The sequence below is a fragment of the Salvelinus alpinus genome, chromosome 24 (genome assembly GCF_045679555.1).
Source record: "Salvelinus alpinus chromosome 24, SLU_Salpinus.1, whole genome shotgun sequence".
NCBI classification, from domain to species: Eukaryota; Metazoa; Chordata; class Actinopteri; order Salmoniformes; family Salmonidae; genus Salvelinus; species Salvelinus alpinus.
This window is the reverse complement of record NC_092109.1, coordinates 1,217,326-1,238,999: the sequence shown is the minus strand read 5'-3', so window position 1 is coordinate 1,238,999 and position 21,674 is coordinate 1,217,326. Positions and strand designations below refer to the sequence as shown.

General features: G+C 43.7%; 1 protein-coding gene across 2 annotated transcripts in view; it reads right to left on the bottom strand.

Moving 5' to 3' along the window:
* LOC139551704 (outer dense fiber protein 2-like) overlaps positions 1 to 21,674 on the bottom strand; it is a 53,532-nt gene that overhangs the window by 9,770 nt on the left and 22,088 nt on the right. Inside the window, exons 3-12 of one of the 2 annotated variants that reach the window (XM_071362970.1) lie at positions 14,519 to 14,632; positions 14,124 to 14,237; positions 13,760 to 13,933; positions 13,431 to 13,621; positions 13,080 to 13,227; positions 12,835 to 12,960; positions 12,409 to 12,483; positions 12,181 to 12,252; positions 11,960 to 12,076; positions 614 to 799 (exon numbers count right to left, since the gene is read on the bottom strand). In XM_071362970.1, coding sequence (XP_071219071.1) covers positions 614 to 799; positions 11,960 to 12,076; positions 12,181 to 12,252; positions 12,409 to 12,483; positions 12,835 to 12,960; positions 13,080 to 13,227; positions 13,431 to 13,621; positions 13,760 to 13,933; positions 14,124 to 14,237; positions 14,519 to 14,632 — 1,317 coding nt within the window. The remainder of the gene's footprint in view (positions 1 to 613; positions 800 to 11,959; positions 12,077 to 12,180; positions 12,253 to 12,408; positions 12,484 to 12,834; positions 12,961 to 13,079; positions 13,228 to 13,430; positions 13,622 to 13,759; positions 13,934 to 14,123; positions 14,238 to 14,518; positions 14,633 to 21,674) is intronic. The other variant, XM_071362971.1, reaches the window with a different exon arrangement.

The following is a 21,674-nucleotide window of genomic DNA, read 5'->3' as shown; positions in this document are numbered from 1 at the left end:
CGGTAAAAGGCACATGACAGCCGGCTTGGATTTAGCCAAAAGCGACCTAAAGGACTCTCAGACCATGAGAAACAAGATTCTCTCTTCTGATGAAAACAAGTTTGCACTCTTTGGCCTGAATGCCAAGCATCAGATCTGGACAAAACCTGGTACCAGGATTGAATAAAGGGTTCGAATACTTATGTAAACGTTGTAATAAAACCTGTTTTTGTTTTGTCATTATGGGGTATTGTGTGTAGATTGATGAAAAACAATTTAATCAATTTTAGAATAAGGCTGTAACATAACAAAATGTGGAAAAAGTCGAGGTCTGAATACTTCCCAAATGCACTGCAAATGTATTGAATATTATATGAATCCTATACACTAAATTGCCAATTTGGATGCAATCAATTATCTTAATTTCTCAGAGATAAATTATATTTCAACAAAATAATGTTGCAAGAATGCTAATCTTATCTGTTTCTAGCAATAGAAAAGATTTCAGAATAATCTGAGATGCTGGGTGTCAAAATTCTCTTTCTTGTCCTTTTTGAGTTGAAACGAGGATTAGACAGAACTGGTCCTAGACCTGTTCTAAGAGGTAGGGCACCATCTCCCTTCTTCCACCTACCATGTCCAGTAGCTGAGCTCTGAGCTGACCGGCGGTGTCTTCACTGCGCTCTGCCCGGTGTTTCTGGGCCCGCGTAGCCCTCTTCAGGGCCTCTTTGTTGGACTCTGCCTGAAGTTTCAGACCCCGCAGCTGCTCCAGCAGGTGATCCATCTCTCCCTGCTGCTGGTTAGCCGCACGCTCCAAGTTCTGGACCAATCAGAAAGGAGTGGATAACAAACAGGAATATCTTTTTTTTGCAGAGCCTAAAACTAACAATACATTTTGTATGCAAAGAAAGAGAAAAAAAATAAGTGAGCCTCCACCACCAATCTCCTTCCCCATTCCCCCAACCCCACGACTCCCTACAACCACCCACCTCCTGCCCCCCTCCTGGAAACCATGTTTTCAACTCCTTCCCATCCCCCCAGTACCCCTTACCCTTGGGCCTGAAAGCAAAAATATATATAATATTGAAAATAGGTAAATACTGTATATTTTGTTTATATGTTTTTGGCTTTATAGATTGTTTATTTGTATGTGTTGGGCTTTAGCTGAGATTATTCTTTACATAGTCAAGTGTACTTTTTCAGGCCTCAATTCTTTTTTGACATTCATTCTCGCTGTCGATAATTCTAAAGTTATAACTTCTAATAGTAACTGTATTCACTGGCGAATTGGGAGAGAGTGAGATGATCGCCATCTAAGAGCCAACATATTTTTTTGCGGCAGTGCTACCTGGCAGCAGTAATCGTCTCTCTGATTTATTGTGAGATTCAAGGAGCTATCATCGTTAAGTAACATAGTAGATGCAAAGAATTGAATATTTACATTCATGCACTTCTAAATTAATTGTCCCAGAAGCATTTAACTGAAGGGCACTCCTACATCATATGAAACAGGATGCACCGGAGCTCAATTTTGAGACTCATAGCAAAGGGTCTGAATACTTACAGTACCAGTCAAAAGTTTGGACATAAGTTCATTAGAGTTACCAGCCTCAGAAATTGCAGCCCAAATAAATGCTTCACAGAGTTCAAGTAACCAGACACATCTCAACATTAACTGCTCAGAGACTGCGTGAATCAGGCTTTCATGGTCGAATTGCTGCAAAGAAACCACTACTAAAAGGACACCAAGATGAAGAGACTTGCTTGGGCCAACTTTGTTACAAAGAGTAGGTGAACGGACTATCTCTGCATGAGTGTTTCCCACCGTGAAGCATGGAGGACGAGTTGTGATGGTGCTTTGCTGGTGACACTGTTGGGGATTTATTTAGAATTCAAGGCACACTTAACCAGCATGGCTACCACAGCATTCTGCAGCGATACGCCATCCCATTTGGTTTGCGCTCAGTGGGACTATCATTTGTTTATCAACAGAACAATGACCCAACACAAGAAAGAGAGTGACGGAGTGCTGCATCAGATGACCTGACCTCCGCAATCACCCGACCTCAACCCAATTGAGATGGTTTGGGATGAGTTGGACCGCAGTGAAGGAAAAGCAGCCAACAAGTACTCAGCATATGTGGGAAGTCCTTCAAGACTGTTGGAAAAGCATTCCTCATGAAGCTGGTTGAAAGAATGCCAAGAGTGTGCAAAGCTGTCATCAAGGCAAAGGGTGGCTACTTTGAAGAATCTAAAATATATTTTGATCTGTTTAACCGTTTTTTGGTAACTACATGATTCCATATGCGGTATTTCACAGTTTATGTCTTCACTACTATTATACAATGTAGAAAATAGTAAAAATAAAGAAAAATCCTTGATTGAGTAGGTGTGTCCAAACTTGTGACTGGTACTGTATGTAAATAAGGTATTTCTGTTATTTATTTTTAATACATTTGCAAAGAATTCTAAAACCTTTTTTTGATTTCTCATTATGGGGTATTGTGTGTAGATTGATGAGGATTTTTTAAATGTATTTAATCCATTTTAGAATAAGGCTCTAATGTAAAAATTTGGGAAAAGTCGAGGGGTCTGAATACTTTCCGAATGCACTGTATAAGTTGGTCTGCTTCCACGAGCACATCCAATGCTAGCATCAGTAATTCTACATTTGTTGTTAGCCCAGCTAGCATGGACACTGACATTTGTGAATCTGATGCAGCCGAAGAGCTACTGCTCCGTTACCCGGGAAAGCACCGAACAACAGACCGAGACATTGGACCATCGAAGAGGCTCAAATATGATAAGAAATACATTTATTTGGGGTTCACTTATATTGGGAGTAGTGCCTTTCCTCAGCCACAGTGTGTTATATGTGCAAAAGTGCTATCTGACAACTCAATAAAACCTTCACTCTTGCGCAGACATTTAGAAACAAAACATGCCAATTTGAAAAATTTCCAAAGGAGTTTTTGGAGCAAGAATTAAGACGACTTTCGAGTAGTAAGACATGTATAAAAGCAACAGATACCATTTATAAGAAGGGGCTAGAAGCGTCATATGCTGAGCTAATGAGTGGCTAGGACAGGCAAGCCCCACACTATTGTGGAGGACTTAATTCTTCCTGCTGCGGTGGATATGGCTGGGACAATGCTTGGGGAAAAGGCCAAAAAATCTATACAAACAACACTGTTTCATGAATTATCAGTGCATGGCAGGAGATGTTTTGAAAAAATTACTGCTTCGCATACAAGCCAGTGAATTCTATGCGTTACAGCTGGATGAGTCAACAGACGTGGCGGGCCTGGTGCAGCTCCTGGTATATGTCCGTTATGTTTATGGGGGTTCAATTAAGGAAGACATCATCTTCTGCAAACCACTGGAAATCAGGACAACAGGAGAGGATATTTTTAAAGTACTGGACAGCATTGTGACATCAAATGGACTTTGGTGGTCAAGATGTGTTGGTATCTGTACTGATGGCGCAAAAGCTATGACAGGGAGACATAGTGTGGTGGTAACGCGCTTGCAAGCAGTTGCTCCCGACGTCACTTGTGTACACTGCAGCATCCACCGAGAGGCTCTTGCTGCCAAGGGAATGCCTGACAGCTTGAAAGACACTACAGTGAAAATGGTTAACTTTGTTAAAGCAAGGCCCCTGAACTCTCGTGTATTTTCTGCACTATGCAATGATATGGGCAGCGACCATGTAACGCTTTTACAACATACAGAAGTGCGCTGGTTATCAAGGTGCAAAGTATTAACACAAGCTTAAAGTTTCCTTTACTGACCATCATTTTCACTTGTCTGACTGCTTGCACGATGATGAGTTTCTCACACGACTGGCCTATCTGGGTGATGTTTTCTCTCGCCTGACTGATCTGAATCTAGGAAATTTTTTCTCTCCCACTTTTATTTAACCAGGTAAGCTAGTTGAGAACAAGTTCTCATTTACAACTGCGACCTGGCCAAGATAAAGCAAAGCAGTGCGACAGAAACAACACAGAGTTACATGGAATAAACAAGCGTGTAGTCAACACAATAGAAAGAAAAAAAAAGTCTAAATATAGTGTGTGCAAATGGCATGAGGAGGTATGGCAATAAATAGGCCATAGTAGCATGTAATTACAATTTAGCAGATTAACACTGGAGTGATAGATGAGCATATGATGGTGTGTAAGTAGTGCTACTGGTGTGCAAAAGAGTAGCAAAGTAAATAAAAACAATATGGGGATGAGGTAGGTAGATTGGGTGGGCTATTTACAGATGGACTATGTACAGCTGCAGCGATCGGTTAGCTGCTCAGATAACTGATGTTTAAAGTTAGTGAGGGAAATGTAAGTCTCCAGCTTCAGCGATTTTTGCAATTCGTTCCAGTCACTGGCAGCAGAGAACTGGAAGGAAAGGCGGCCAAAGGAGGTGTTGGCTTTGGGGATGACCAGTGAGATATACAGTGGGGAGAACAAGTATTTGATACACTGCCGATTTTGCCGATTTTCCTACTTACAAAGCATGTAGAGGTCTGTAATTTTTATCATAGGTACACTTCAACTGTGAGAGACGGAATCTAAAACAAAAATCCCAAAAATCCCATTGTATGATTTTTAAGTAATTAATTAGCATTTTATTGCATGACATAAGTATTTGATACATCAGAAAAGCAGAACTTAATATTTGGTACAGAATCCTTTGTTTGCAATTACAGAGATCATACGTTTCCTGTAGTTCTTGACCAGGTTTGCACACACTGCAGCAGGGATTTTGGCCCACTCCTCCATACAGACCTTCTCCAGATCCTTCAGGTTTCGGGGCTGTCGCTGGGCAATACGGACTTTCAGCTCCCTCCAAAGATTTTCTATTGGGTTCAGGTCTGGAGACTGGCTAGGCCACTCCAGGACCTTGAGATACTTCTTACGGAGCCACTCCTTAGTTGCCCTGGCTGTGTGTTTCGGGTCGTTGTCATGCTGGAAGACCCAGCCACGACCCATCATCAATGCTCTTACTGAGGGAAGGAGGTTGTTGGCTAAGATCTCGCAATACATGGCCCCATCCATCCTCCCCTCAATACGGTGCAGTCGTCCTGTCCCCTTTGCAGAAAAGCATCCCCAAAGAATGATGTTTCCACCTCCATGCTTCACGGTTGGGATGGTGTTCTTGGGGTTGTACTCATCCTTCTTCTTCCTCCAAACACGGCGAGTGGAGTTTAGACCAAAAAGCTCTATTTTTGAATCATCAGACCACATGACCTTCTCCCATTCCTCCTCTGGATCATCCAGATGGTCATTGGCAAACTTCAGACGGGCCTGGACATGCGCCTGCTTGAGCAGGGGGACCTTGTGTGCGCTGCAGGATTTTAATCCATGACGGCGTAGTGTGTTACTAATGGTTTTCTTTGAGACTGTGGTCCCAGCTCTCTTCAGGTCATTGACCAGGTCCTGCCATGTAGTTCTGGGCTGATCCCTCACCTTCCTCATGATCATTGATGCCCCACGAGGTGAGATCCTGCATGGAGCCCCAGACCGACGGTGATTGACCGTCATCTTGAACTTCTTCCATTTTCTAATAATTGCGCCAACAGTTGTTGCCTTCTTACCAAGCTGCTTGCCTATTGTCCTGTAGCCCATCCCAGCCTTGTGCAGGTCTACAATTTTATCTCTGATGTCCTTACACAGCTCTCTGGTCTTGGCCATGGAGAGGTTGGAGTCTGTTTGATTGAGTGTGTGGACAGGTGTCTTTTATACAGGTAACGAGTTCAAACAGGTGCAGTTAATACAGGTAATGAGTGGAGAACAGGAGGGCTTCTTAAAGAAAAACTAACAGGTCTGTGAGAGCCAGAATTCTTACTGGTTGGTAGGTGATCAAATACTTATGTCATGCAATAAAATGCTAATTAATTACTTTAAAATCATACAATGTGATTTTCTGGTTTTTGTTTTAGATTCCGTCTCTCACAGTTGAAGTGTACCTATGATAAAAATTACAGACCTCTACATGCTTTGTAAGTAGGAAAACCTGCAAAATCGGCAGTGTATCAAATACTTGTTCTCCCCACTGTACCTGCTGGAGCGCGTGCTACGGGTGGGTGTTGTTATCGTGACCAGTGAGCTGAGATAAGGCAGAGCTTTACCTAGCATAGACTTGTAGATGACCTGGCGACAAATATGTAGCGAGGGCCAGCCGACTAGAGCATACAGGTCGCAGTGGTGGGTGGTATAAGGTGCTTTGGTAACAAAACGGATGGCACTGTGATAAACTGCATCCAATTTGCTGAGTAGAGTATCGCCGAAGTCGAGGATCGGTAGGATAGTCAGTTTTACTAGGGTAAGTTTGGTGGCGTGAGTGAAGGAGGCTTTGTTGCGAAATAGAAAGCCGATCCTAGATTTGATTTTGGATTGGAGATGTTTGATATGAGTCTGGAAAGAGAGTTTACAGGGACTCTGCAACTATATTCAAAGTGCGGGACAAAATTGAGGCTATGATTAAGAAGTTGGAGCTCTTCTCGGTCTGCATTAACAAGGACAACACAGGTCTTTCCACCATTGTATGATTTTTTTGTGTGCAAATGAACTCAAGCTTACGAACAATGTCAAATGTGATACAGCAAAGCACCTGAGTGAGTTGGGTGTGCAATTACGCAGATACTTTCCCAAAAACGGATGAAACAAACAACTGGATTCATTATCCCTTTCATGCCCTGCCTCCAGTCCACTTACCAATATCTGAACAAGAGAGACTCATTGAAATTGCAACAAGCGGTTCTGTGAAAATTGAATTTAAATCAGAAGCCACTACCAGATTTCTGGATTGGGCTGCGCTCAGAGTATCCTGCCTTGACAAATCGCTGTTAAGACACTAATGTCCTTTGCAACCACGTACCTATGTGAGAGTGGATTCTCGGCCCTCACTAGCATGAAAACTAAATACAGGTGCGACTGTGTGTGGGAAATGATTTATGACTGAGACTCCAATACAACCCAACATTGCAGAGTTCTGTGCATCCTTTCAAGCATACCCTTCTCATTAACCTGTGGTGAGTTATTCACAGTTTTCGAAGAACAAATAAGGTTTTATATGTAAGATGGTTAAACAAAGATTATTGATTATTATTTGTGCCCTAGTCCTATAAGAGCTCTTTGTTACTTCCCACGAGCCGGGTTGTGACGACAACTCACACTCATTCTTATGTTTAATAAATGTATCGTACAGTGTGTGTGTGGCAGGCTTACAATGATGACAAAAAACAACATTTGAGAGTGCGCTGACCCTAGTGCTAGAGGGGGTATGCAGCTGGAGGTTGAATGTTTGAAGGGGTACTAAGGCCAAGTCCCATATGTTCCAAAACCGACAAAAGATATGACCATTCTAGTCTATCAAAAGCTGTTCCTGCATCGAGAGATAAACCTGTCAAGGAGCTTTGTTTTATGATAAAGCAAGTAAGATATGTACTGTAATAGACGACAGAAGTTATAGGTTATATGAGGATAATAATTTAACAAACCCGCTTTGGTCCAGATGTACTAATTTGGGTAAGTAAGTTTCGAGACTGTATGACAGAATCTTAGAAGATTGTTTAATATCTGTTACCATTTTTAAATAAAAATGTTAACAGTGCTGTATTTACTTGCATCCCTTCCAAATTGACCTTTGTGAATGGATGTGTTAATCATTTCAAGTAACAGTGGCCCTAATTGGTTCCAACATTTTAAATAGACCTCAGGAGGAATACCGTCACAACCAATTAATTAGCCTTTCTTCATGTTATCCAATGACCTTTTGAGTTCATGGAGAGAGATTTGGGCTCCCAGCAAGCCGGCTTCCTCAGTTGCAAGAGAAGGAGTTTAAAAAGGACTCAATCTGGCTTTCTGTGGATTTACAATCAGAGGTGTACAATTCTTTATAGAAACGGGAGAATCTTTGGTTCATGACCTGATTCAGATTCAATAGTCACTAATTGATCATTACTGCGAAGCTTGTTGGCCAGTAGACAACTGGGTCGATTACCATGGAAGTAATGGTTGAGTCCAACTGGATGGATGGCCAATTCTGCTCTCTGTCGTAATAATAGATTTTGTTCTATCTTGACTTTGAAGAGAGTAGTCATTACCTGGTCTGAAAACAGTGTTTGTTGGGAGCGCTCTAATGTTGTTAACAAATTTTCCAATTCTGATATCTTCTTTAATTGTAATTTATTCAGCCCAGATGCAAATGCAGTTGCATTGATTTGAATAAAACCTTTGATGGCATCATCGACTGCATTTTTGTTAATCATTATGAATTCATTAAATTCAGTTTCAAATCGTTCACATAAAGTAGGATTTTGTAGTAAGGAAACAAAGCGCCATCTTGTGGATATTGAGATTCAGACATTTGCATCTGGCAGTAATAAGCACGATGATCAGATAGGCTTATATGTCAAATTTCTCTTTTCTTGATTAAAGAAAATAGAGTAGATAATACTACGAAATCGATTCAGGAGAATGTTTTGTGCCCGTTTTAATAGAAAGTGTACTCTTTAGCTTTAGGGTTATGAGCTCGCCAGGCATCAATGAGGTTGTAATCATGGAGAATATGTTGCAGTCTTGGTAGCCTGTGGACTGTAGTTGGTCTTATTAGATTTGTCCTGCATGTGTGTCCCAATAACCAGTTGGAATTCAGTTAATTCTAACAATATGCTGTCCAGAGAATCAAAAAACGTACGATTAGTGATGCACCAATTTGACATTTTGACCTAATATTTTCTTTGGCAAAAAAAACCTTTACCGATTTAAAATAAAAATCCAGCTTTTTAAGTATTCTACTACAGTTAAATAGTTAACACACACACACACACATGGACGCAGCGGTCTAAGGCACTGCATCTCAGTGCACAAGGCGTCAATACATTCCCTGGTTCGAATCTAGGCTGTATCACATCCGGCCCTGATTGGGAGTCCCATAGGGCGGCACACAATTGGCCCAGCGTCGTCTGGGTTTGGCCGTCATTGTAAATAAGAATTTGTTCTTAACTGACTTGCCTAGTTAAATAAAGGTTACACACACACACAAAAGTATTTTGTTGGCATTTACGTATGTCCCCATTACCAGTAAAACATCATCAAAACCTATTTCTTTCACTTACTGGTTGTGCTGTTTTGTTGTTAATTTGTTCAGTCTCAACCAGGATTTCATTATACATGTCAAGCAGTGAAGTTTCAGCTGTCTGTCTGTCCGTGGCCTCTCTTCCTCAGTGCGCACTGTCACTGTGTCCGTTTCCATCTTGTCCAGCTGTGTATGTAACATTTCACGTAAACCCTGTTTCTTGTCTGCATCGAAGTAGCGGTCCTTGTACATAGCATTGAGCATGGTGGTGAAACAGTAAATAGAGAATACCACCGAATCGCTTGTTCACAGCCTGTGTCGGCAGTTTTGTTGAGCAGGTGTTTCAATGCCATGACAGAGGGTATCACGTCTGCTGCAGGTGCAGTTGATGAGCTTATTTCTCGAGTTCGAATGGAGCTGGCTGGTGTGTTCATGTTTCCAAATTTCAAACATGTTCTCAAATGCCATTGAAATGGCAGCAGCGGTATGACAACCAGCACATTCATGAGCATGCAATACGACTTCCTCACTACGACATCCTCCTGTGCTATCAGAATCAGCATGCTCATGGGGCTGATATTGCTGGTCCACATGTCAGTCGTGAAGCTAATAGCAGTGACGCTATTACTGTGCAACTCTGAAAAACAGCGCACTTGGTAATGTTAACCGGTGCTCGACCAGTCGGCGAAAGCCAACATCACCCATGACAGAGAACGGTTGATTATCAAGGGCAATGAATTCCATTATCTTTGCGTTAATGGATTTCGCCTTTGAGTTGTCTTGCAAAAATTTTGTTACTCTTTCAAATGACTGCTCGACTTATCGACTGCTTGATCCACACAGCAGACATTGTGGGCTAGGTTAGGAATGCTGTGTTGCACGTGTAGCGCTATATTTTATGTGGCATCATTACGTCATGTACCTGCGTTATGTAGGTATGCACGGTAGCATTGACATCGGCGTTAAACTAGACACCGGGCCAATGCCGATGTTGGCATTTTTCGCTAATATCGTCCGATTACGATATGTTCACCGATATATCGTGCATCCCTACTTACGATCATATGAATTTGGAGCATAAACATTAATAATGGCAATTTTCTTTCCATTATGGATACGTTTAAGGAATGTGTTTCTGCCTTCTTGGTCTTCGCCTTTACCAAAGGTGGTGATTGAGTTTCTTATGTATCATTACGATTACACCCTTAGTTTTGTTTGGGGCTGATGAAAAATCTGCCCGTTTGTACAAATGGTTCTCTATTCTATGTGTGTCCTTTATATCAAAATGGTTTCTTGCTAGAATATCTAGACAGCTGGAACGCTTGACAGGAATATTAAGGCCTTTCAAATTTCACGAGAGAATAGCTAGTGTTGCCATTGTTTTTCTAAAATGTAATTGTTATCTTTATTGTTGAAGCCCAAGGATGTCAAATAAAAAGCAGGTTCCCACAGCGAAACCCACTCATTGGTCATTCCCCATTCAAAAGACCCTCTCTATAAATTGTTCCCCCTTCCCCCCACTTAACTGTTAATAGGAGGATAGCTGTAGGATCAAATTATTGTCCATTGTTCCTTAATTGGCATGTTGTCATCACTGTGTAAATGTCCTGGACCATAGGTAATATCATTTTAACAAGTTCAATGCTCAGTAATAATAGTAATATTGCTCCTTGTACCCAAACATGAGGGGTGTTCTCACTGTCTCATGCTGAGGGCAGCATCATAGCCATAGGCTATTGATAGCATACCTGAATAATGAGCCAGTTATGGGGGTTCCATCTGTCAGCTTGTCCCCTTGTGTGTTTGGTTTGATGTGCTTCTGCAATAAGTCTTGCGCTTCCTTGGCAGTGGATGTGTTGTATTCTGGATGTGTTGTATTCTGGAAGATCAAGATTCGTTTTTACGGGTGGATGAAGCCGCATCTCAGGTTTATCTTACGTAGCTGGGTTCTCACCTCGTTGTATGTCTACCTCTGTTTTAGCAGTTGGGCACTCAGATCTAGGTAGATGCTGATCCAATTCCCTGCATAGGTTAGACCCCCGGATTCCGCTGCAAGGTGAACAATTCGCTACTTGACTTCAAAGCTGTGGATCTGTACAATCCTACGGCGAGAGCCGTTGCAGAGTTGACCCGTGCGGTGTGCAATGTTAATCAGCAGAATAGGACCCAGCTTCTCCTGCCCAAACAGTTCATACAAAGATTGCTCATGAAGGAAGTTGGATTTCCCACTTCCACACCAGTTTCAAGTCCTATGACTCACACATTGAATTTACGGGAATGATTTTCCAGTGATTTCGTTTGATCTTTTAGGAGTTTGATTATCCCTTCCAACTTAGCTCGTGCTGTTACCAGGCCATTCTGTCTTCTCCAGACTTTCCACTTCGGTTGAATATGTATCCATTTTAGCAGCGAGCACTGTCAATTATTCATTTACCGGTTTTAATTGTAAATCAAGGGCAGAAGTAATCTCCTTATGAACAATCTCTCGTATAGTAGCGGCCAGCTCTTTCTGTTGTCTGGTGTTGACAGCCGCCATGTTCCCACAGTTCAATTGTGGAAGGACAAATTCTAGCAGCTGGAGCGTAATAAAGCAACTAATTATTTATTGTCACACAATGAATGTCTCACATCTTAATATTAAGGATCGGTATTGAAAAGTTTTAGGAAAATAAGTATTTTAGTTCATAGTCATTTGCAAAAGAAAGCCACGAAAAGGCCACACGTGTCAATGCATGCCACCTCAACCGTAGCTCCCCCTTATCTATATTTGTCATAATATTTATAGCAGGAATGATCTAATAACTATTTTACTATAAGGCACAGGCAAAGTACATAAGTATAGCGAAATTAAGCTGCAAGTTGAATTGTGTCCAAATGGAAGCCATATAACATGTCACTTTACCTTGATTTGCACAGCAAGGCGGTTGTTGTCGGCCTCTTTGCTGCGTAACTGGCTCTGCAAATGGGCCCGAGTAGACTCCAGTACTTTAGACAGCTCGCCTGTGGTCTTAGCATTCTCCTGGAACAACAACAGAAAGCAAATAAATTATTTGAATCATTCAAATAATGATACATTTGTTGAACACGCTGTTAGAGTGTGGGATGTAAAATACTATAGTTCACCTTCTCAGTGTCCATAAGTGTAGTCAGTTGATTAACCTCCCTCTCTTTCTCTTGAAGTTTCAAAACAAGATGCTGTGTGAGGAATGACACAGAAATGTACTTCAGTACAACCTTCTTCTATTCATCAGCCGTCCAATAAGCACAAACCATTTTGAAGAGGACATTTAGGGGATTCATGATTCACCGAATATTTTATTGACTGACAGTGGCTTATTAAAAGGAACACACCGAGTTTTCTGCCTCTGTGTTCGTCAGCCTCTTCAGAAGTACATCTTTCTGCTCTGAAATCCTCATGGATTCCATCTGTTCAAAAATAATAAAGAAACTGCCACCACCACAACAGGTAAAAGTGTAGCTATAAGAGGCCCGTATTTCAGGCCCACAACATGATTAGATTGTGAGTTCTAATTGGCTTGCTGCCTCATCCTACTTCCGAACGTCCATGGTTATTCATCATGTCAGCACTTTCACCATGCTGGAAGTTTTTGAAACTTATGGGTTCAAGCAGGGTTAGGGTTCAAGATAAGGAAATTCGCTTACTTCGCTAATCATGTTGTGGCCCCAAATCAAGGCCGGTGTTATGGATTAAAGTGAGTTGCTCTACTCTGCTGTAGGTTAGTCTGCCCTCTACTGGCATGGAGGGTGTACCGGTACCTCACGTCCATGCTGTTCCCTCAGTAGGTGGCGGAGAGTGAGGTTGGTGGACTCAAATGTTTCCAGTTTTTGGAGCAGCAGCTCCTTCTGACGTGCCAGGAATGAAGACTCAGACCCCGACATTCTCTTTTCCAATCAAAATAAAGCATTTCAGATATCAACACCTACTCTATATCCTTGGCATTTTAATCCATCCCCTGAATAGAAATGGTATTGACCCCAACCATGTCTCTGCTGACACTCACACTGGTGCTGGAGCTCCTCATCTTGGTGACGGTCTCTCTCAGGGCTGACACCTGCCTGGCAGCGGCCATCCCATCCATCTCTGCCTCCATCAGCTTCCTGAGCAGGGTGTCCTTCTCCAGCTGCATCGACTCCATGGACCTCTCCACTCTGTACATACAGGGGGGTTATGGCAGACACAACAGGAGAGAGGCAAAGGGACGGAAGATTTTGAATAAGGGGTACAGGAAAGATAATGTTTTATAGTTTCACATTTATTTAGCACCGCTGTATATTATTAAGTAGCACAATTATATTATTTTGCGTGAGTCACTGGGGCCTGTTGACAACTTGTGTGTCTGTCTGGGCCATACCTGCTGGTGCAGTCTGTCTCCTCCAACATCTTCTCCATGGAGTGGCGCAGGCGGGAGTTTTCCCTCTCCGTGACCTCTAGCTCCTTGGACACCTCGGCTAGCTCCTCCTCCTGTTCCTCGATGACCCGCTGGGAGGCGCTCAGCTTCTCCGACTGGCGCTCCAAAAGCTGCTCCTTCCTCCGCAGCTCCACCTGCACACATACACAGGCATGTACATACACACACGCACAAACGCACACATTTAGAAGATAAATACATTTATCAATGGGTGAGGGACTAGGGGAACATGTGGAACCGGTCCTAAGGATAATTAAATGGGAGGGACAGACCTCACTCTTCAACGAGCTGACCTCAGTCATCAGGCTGTCAATCTTCCTCTCGTACTGGTTGATTCGTCCATGCAGCACTTCCTCCTCTGACGACGACAGGTCGGCCAATCGCAGGGGAGAGTGGGAGGTCTCGGGCTCAGGTAATGGTGTGATCTCCAGGCGATGAGTCGGCCCCTAAGACATGGACAGGTTCAGTGACCACAGACTATATGGCTTCTTTTGATCCATTTTATACCATATTAATGAAAGTGTTGATAGGAAAGTATTGATATGAGTGCTTCCATAAGATACTGCTTCAATAGGTGCAGTATGAATACATTGCATTAGTGGAGATGAGATAAAAGGAATGAATAGCATGTCAGACCTCCCATTTGTAAGAGGCATCCCGCACTGAGGCTTTCCCAGGCGGTATCCATGGCACCCGTGTCTTCACCTTTGCAGTAGGTCGCAGGTTCCCTCCATCACCCTTGGTCTTACCCTGCAAAGCAGACAGCATGAAACTCAAGGGAGACACATTTAGGCCTGCATGCATTGCATTCATGTGCAGGTAAATCCAGCAGTTTTCACACAAGCAGGGTATACAGTATTAGATAGCATAAGAAAAAGGAGTATACATTCAGAAACCTTTGGAAGGTATTCTCCGCTCTTTTTGTATCAGTTCAGCACCTTAGACCCTGAATCAGAACTGCATTGATATGAAATGTAATTAACATTTAATTAACTGTTTCAAATGTGTTTCCCTGAAAAGGGTTTTCCAACCTGTGGTGTCCTGGAAGGGCTCCTGCTCTTCTTCACGTGCACGTGCACAGGCGTAGTCTCATTCACATGCACATGTAGGGGCGGTGAGATTGACCGGGTCCTCATTGCTTTTTTCTGTAAAACAGCAGTGAGTCAACTAGGCAAAAGCCACAATATAGGCCCCCTTTTCTCCCTTATCATATTAGCCTATACTGTTGCCCATCACTACCACACCATCAAACAAACTCGACCAAAGTTATATCAAAGGAGACTTTTTCAAAGGGAGTGCACTGTTAGGAACAGAGTAAATGGTACAAAGCAGGACTTGACAGGGACAGATTCCATGGTTCGATCATCAACACAAACATAGACGTGAAAGGGGGAGGAATTGTCAACAAACAGGTTGGTTGACTGTCAGATGTGAACTGGCAGCTGATATGTAGTGATCATTCAAGTCAGTCCTTGTTTACAGTGTAGACAACACATGGCTGGTGTATCATTTTACCTGGGTGATGTACAATTTCTAGATCAAGGGCGGACTGGCTGGTTAAATTTTTTGCCTAATGAGCCTGTCTAACTTGTTAATTTTGCGCAGAATTATAATTATCAGGCTAATAGTGTGGGCCGGTGGGAAAATGGGCCCGTGTGGGGGCCTCGAGGAAGAAAATGGGCTGATGTGTTAGAAATACCAGTGGTCTAAGGCACTGCATCGCAGTGCTAGCTGTGCCACCAGAGATTCTGGGTTCGAGCCCAGGCTCTGCCGCGACCGGGAAGTCCATGGGGCGACGCACAATTGGCTCAGTGTCGTCTGGGTTAGGGAGTGTTTGGCCGGCAGGGATATCCTTGTCTCATCGCGCACTAGCGACTCCTGTGGCGGGCCGGGCGCAGTGCATGCTGACCAGGTCGCCAGGTGTACAGTGTTTCCTCCGACACATTGGTGCGGCTGGCTTCCGGGTTGGATGTGCTTTGCGTCAAGAAGCAGTGCGGCTAGGTTGGGTTGTGTTTCGGAGGACGCATGGCTCTCGACCTTCGCCTCTTCCGAGTCCGTACGGGAGTTGCAGCGATGAGACAAGACTGTAACGACTACCAATTGGATACCGACTACCAATTGGAAATTTGGAAAAGGGAAAGGGGTAAAAAATACAAATAAATAAACACCAGAGATGATTTCTGGTCCCAGTCTGCCCCTGACTAGGATCATATGTCAGAGCAGTAGCAAAAAATATATAGCGACTTTTAGCGAATGAAGGCACGGCAGGAGCATACCTTCTGAAGTTAAAAAGGGTTGGTCCCTGGATAGGAGACCAGATGTTACTGGAAGTGGTGGGGGGCCAGTAGGAGGCACTCCTTCCTCTGGTCAAATAAAAAAATATCCCAATGCAGTGATTGGGGACATTGCCCTGTGTAGGGTGCAATCTTTCGGATTGGACATTAAACGGGTGTCCTGACTCACGGTGGTCACTAAAGATCCCATGGCACTTATTGTAGGGTTGTTAACCCCGGTGTCCTGGCTAAATTCCTAATCTGGGCCTCATATCATCATGTCCACCTAATCATCCCCAGCTTCCAATTGGCTAATTTCTCTCCCCTGTAACTATTCCCCAGGTTGTTGCTGTAAATGAGAATGTGTTCTTCTCAGTCAACGTACCTGGTAAAATGAGTGTGGTGAACGGAGAGTGGCGAGGAAGGAGATGAGCAGAGGGAAGATGTGTGTTGAGGAAGAATGGCGCCAAGTACAAACCATACTCTGATGGCTCAGAAATTGAACTTGACGAGAGTGAATTGCATGTGGTGAAGACCTCTGAACCGTGCCCTGATAATCATGCAAAGGATGATTCTGGCACAGTGGGAGTGACATTTTTATAGAAAGTGGATCCCTTACTTTTGGCTGACCCATATAATTTGGGTACTGTTAAATCGGTCAAGGTAGCTCGAAGTGGAATTGTGATTTTCTGTTCTTCTTCCGCCCAGCGGGAGTTGACACTTCGCGTCACATGCCTCGGGACAAGACCTGTAACTTGCTTTGCTCTCCGGAGCAGAGTGCCTTTGTAAGGAGAGATTACTGTAGTGGCATTAAGTGTTGAGGTGGAGCAACTGAAATGTAAGATTCCCTGTGTCTGTGACACCCGCTGACCCAGTGGCGAGCGTGGTGAAACTGAGAAGACACTGTCTGTCCTTTTGAGTTTTGAAGCAAAGTCTTTATCTGACAAAGTCATGGTAGGATATGTCAGTTATCCCATGAGAGCTTTTGTGCCGATCCCACTAAGGTGTTTTAGATGCCAAGCGTATGGTCATGTTGCAGCAGTATGTGGGAGGGAAATTCCGAGATGTGAGAAGTGTGCAGGAGGGCATGGAAAAAAGGAATGTGTAGTATCGGTGGAAAAAACTGTGTGTTTCAATTGTGGGTGTGCCCATGTTACTGGGGATCAGAAGTGCCGGTGCAAGAGAGATAGGTTGATGTTGCAAAGGTCAGAGTAGAACAGAAGGTCACAAAATGTCATCATAATATATGCACAAAATCACCAAAACTGTTTTGGCTGGGAAGATACGACGGTGGTAGGCCTGATCACCGATGACGACGAGACAGCCTATAGGGAGGAGGTCAGAGACCTGGAAGTGTGGTGCAAGAACAACAACCGCTCCTTCAACGTCAGCAAGACAAAGGAGCTGATTGTGGACGACAGAAAATGTAGGGCCCGAGCACACCCCCACTCACATAGATGAGGCTGTAATGGAGTGGGTCGAGAGCTTCAAGTTCATTGGTGGATATCACTAAGGATCAATCATGGTCCACACACACAAACAGTCTTGAAGAGGGCACGACAACAGCTCTACCCCCTCAGGATGCTGAAAGTATTTGGCATGGGCACTTAGATCCTCAAAAAGTTCTACAGCTGCACCATTGCCAGCATCTTCGATGGCTGCATCACTGTTTGGTATGGCAACTGCTTGGCATCCAAACGCTACAGAGGGTAGTTTGTACGGCCAATTACATCACTATAACCGAGCTCCCTGCTATCCAGGACCTCCATACTGAGGTCGGATGTCTTAGCCGTGTCTGAATCCTGGCTTATGAAAACCACCAAAATCCCTGACATGTCCATCCCTAACTATAACATTTTCCGCCAAGATAGAACTGCCAAAGGGGGCGGTGTTGCAATCTACTGCAGAGATAGCCTGCAGAGTTCTGTCTTACTATCCAGGTCTGTACCAAAACAATTCGAGCTTCTACTTCTAAAAATTCACCTTTCGAGAAACAAGTCTCTCACCGTTGCCACTTGCTATAGACCACCCTCTGCCCCCAGCTGTGCCCTGGACACCATATGTGAATTGATTGCTCCCCATTTATCTTCTGAGCTCGTGCTGCTAGGTGACCTAAACTGGGACATGCTTAACACACAAATTATCAATGAACCTACCAGGTTCAGCCCCAAATCCGTAAACACGGGCACCCTCATAGATGTTATCCTAACTAACCCGCCCTCCAAATACACCTCTGCTGTTTTCAACCAAGATCTCAGCGATCACTGCCTAATTGCCTGCATCCGTAATGGGTCTGCGGTCAAAGGACCACCCCTCATCACTGTCAAACGCTCCCTAAAACAATTCTGCGAAACGGCCTTTCAAATTGACCTGGCCGGGGTATCCTGGAATGACATTGACCTCATCCCGTCAGTAGAGGATGCCTGGTTATTCTTTAAAAGTGCCTTCCTCACCATCTTATATAAGCACGCCCCATTCAAAAAAATGTAGAACTAGGAATAGATATAGCCCTTGGTTCACTCCAGACCTCTCTGCCCTTGACCAGCACAAAAACATCCTGTGGCGTTCTGCATTAGCATCGAATAGCCGCCGTGATATGCAACTTTTTAGGGAATTTAGGAACCAATATACACAGGCAGTTAGGAAAGTTAAGGCTAGCTTTTTCAAACAGAAATTTGGATCCTGTAGCACAAACTCCAAAAAGTTCTGGGACACTGTAAAGTCCATGGAGAATAAGAGCACCTCCTCCCAGCTGCCCACTGCACTGAGGCTAGGAAACACTGTCACTACCGATAAATCCACAATAATTGAGAATTTCAATAAGCATTTTTCTACGGCTGACCATGCTTTCCACCTGGCTACCCCTACCCCGGTCAACAGCCCTGCGCTCCCCACAGCAACTCGCCCAAACCTCCCCCACTTCTCCTTCACCCAAATCCAGATAGCTGATGTTCTGAAAGAGCGGCAAAATCTGGACCCCTACAAATCAGCCGGGCTAGACAATCTGGACTCTCTCCTTCTAAAATGATCTGCCGAAATTATTGCAACCCCTATCACTAACCTGTTCAACCTCTCTTTCGTATCGTCTGAGATTCCCATAGATTGGAAAGCTGCTGCGGTCATCCCCATCTTCAAAGAGGGAGACACTCTAGACCCAAACTGCTACAGACCTATATCTATCCTACCCTGCCTTTCTAAGGTCTTTGAAAGCCAAGTTAACAAGCAGATTACTGACCATTTCGAATCTCACCATACCTTCTCCGCTATAAAATCTGGTTTCAGAGCTGGTCATGGATGCACCTCAGCCACGCTCAAGGTCCTAAACGATATCATAACCGCCATCGATAAGAGACATTACTGTGCAGCCGTATTCATCGACCTGGCTAATGCTTTCGAATCTGTCAATCACAACATTCTTATTGGCAGACTCAACAGCCTTGGTTTCTCAAATGATTGCCTCGCTTGGTTCACCAACTACTTCTCCGATAGAGTTCAGTATGTCAAATCGGAGGGCCTGTTGTCCGGACCTCTGGCAGTCACTATGGGGGTGCCACAGGGTTCAATTCTCGGGCCAACTCTCTTCTCTGTATACATCAATGATGTCGCTCTCGCTGCTGGTGATTCTTTGATCCACCTCTACGCAGACGACACCATTTGGTATACCTCTGGCCCTTGTGTTAACACTGTGTTAACTAACCTCCAGACGAGCTTCAATGCCAAACAACTCTCCTTCCGTGGCGTCCAACTGCTCTTAAATGCAAGTAAAACTAAATGCATGCTCTTCAACCGATCGCTGCCCGCACCTGCCCGCCCATCCAGCATCACTACTCTGGACGGTTCTGACTTAGAATATGTGGACAACTACAAATACTTAGTCTGGTTAGACTGTAAAACTCTCCTTCCAGACATCTCCAATCCAAAATGTATTTCCTATTTCGCAACAAAGCATCATTCACTCATGCTGCCAAACATACCCTCGTAAAACTGACCATTCTACCAATCCTCGACGATGTCATTTAAAAAATAGCCTCCAACACTCTACTCAACAAATTGGATGCAGTCTACCACAGTGCCATCCGTTTTGTCACTAAAGCCCCATATACTACCCACCACTGCGACCTGTATATTCTCGTTGGCTGGCCCTCGCTTCATACTCATCGCCACACCCACTGGCTCCAGGTCATCTACAAGTCTCTGCTAGGTAAAGCCCAGCCTTATCTTAGCTCGCTGGTCACCATAGCAGCACCCACCTGTAGCACGCGCTCCAGCAGGTATATCTCTCTGGTCACCCCCAAAGCCAATTCCTCCTTTGGCCGCCTCTCCTTCCAGTTCTCTGCTGCCAATGACTGGAACGAACTACAAAAATCTCTGAAACGGGAGACTCTTACCTCCCTCACTAGCTTTAAGCACCAGCTGTCAGAGCAGCTCACAGATCACTGCACCTGTACATAGCTCATCTGTAAATAGCCCATCCAATCTACCTCATCCCCATACTGTATTTATCTTGCTCCTTTGCACCCCAGTATCTCAACTTGCACATTCATCTTCTGCACATCCTATCATTCCAGTGTTTTACTTGATATATTGTATTTACTTCGCCACCATGGCCTTGTTTTGCCTTTACCTCCCTTATCTCACCTCATTTGCTCACATTGTATATAGACTTATTTTTCTACTGTATTATTGACTGTATGTTTGTTTTACTCCATGTGTAACTCTGTGTTGTTGTATGTGTCGAACTGCTTTGCTTTATCTTGGCCAGGTCGCAATTGTAAATGAGAACTTGTTCTCAACTAGCCTACCTGGTGAAATAAAATAAATAGAAATAATGGCCTTCGTTATGTTTGGAGGAAAACGGGGGATGCTTGCAAGCCAAAGAACACCATCCCAACCGTGAAGCACGGGGGTGGCAGCATCATGTTGTGGGGGTGCTTTGCTGCAGGAGGGACTGGTGCACTTCATAAAATAGATGGCATCATGGGGGAGTAAAATTATGTGGATATATTGAAGCAACATCTCAAGACATCATACTTCCAAAGTTGTGGCAAAATGGGTTCAGGACAACAAAGTCAAGGTATTGGAGTGGCCATCACAAAGTCCTGACCTCAATCCCATAGAAAATGTGGGAAGAACTGAAAAAGCATGTGCGAGAAAGGAGGCCTGACTCCGTTACACCAGCTCTGTCAGTAGGAATGGTCCAAAATTCACCCAACTTATTGTGGGAAGCTTATGGAAGGCAACCCGAAATGTTTGAGTTAAACAATTTAAAAGGCAATGCTACCAAATACTAATTGAGCGTATGTAAACGTCTGACTCACTGGGAATGTCATGAAAGAAATAAAAGCTGAAATAAATCAATCATTCTCTCTACTATTATTCAGACATTTCACATTCTTAAAATCTCTGATTAAATGTCAGGAATTGTGAAAAATATTTGACTAAGGTGTATGTAAACTTCCGACTTCAACTGTATATACAGTGCCTTCGGAAAGTATTCAGACCCCTTGACTTTTTCCACATGTTGTTAGGTTACAGCCTTATTCTAAAATAGATGAACCCCCCCCCCCCCCCTCATCAATCTACACACAATACCCAAATAATGACAAGGCAAAAACAGGTTTTCAAATGTTTTTGCAAATTTATTTAAAAAAATCTAAAACTGAAGTATCACATTTACATAAGTATTCAGACCCTTTACTCAGTACTTTGTTGAAGCACGTTTGGCAGCGTTTACAGCCTTGTGTCTTCTTGGGTTTGACGCTACAAGCTTGGAACACCTGTATTTGGGGAGTTTCTCCCATTCTTCTCAGCAGATCCTCTCAAGCTCTGTCAGGTTGGATGTGGAGTTGCTGCACAGCTATTTTCAGGTCTCACCAGAGATGTTCAATCAGGTTCGGGCTCAGGGTAGGTTGGG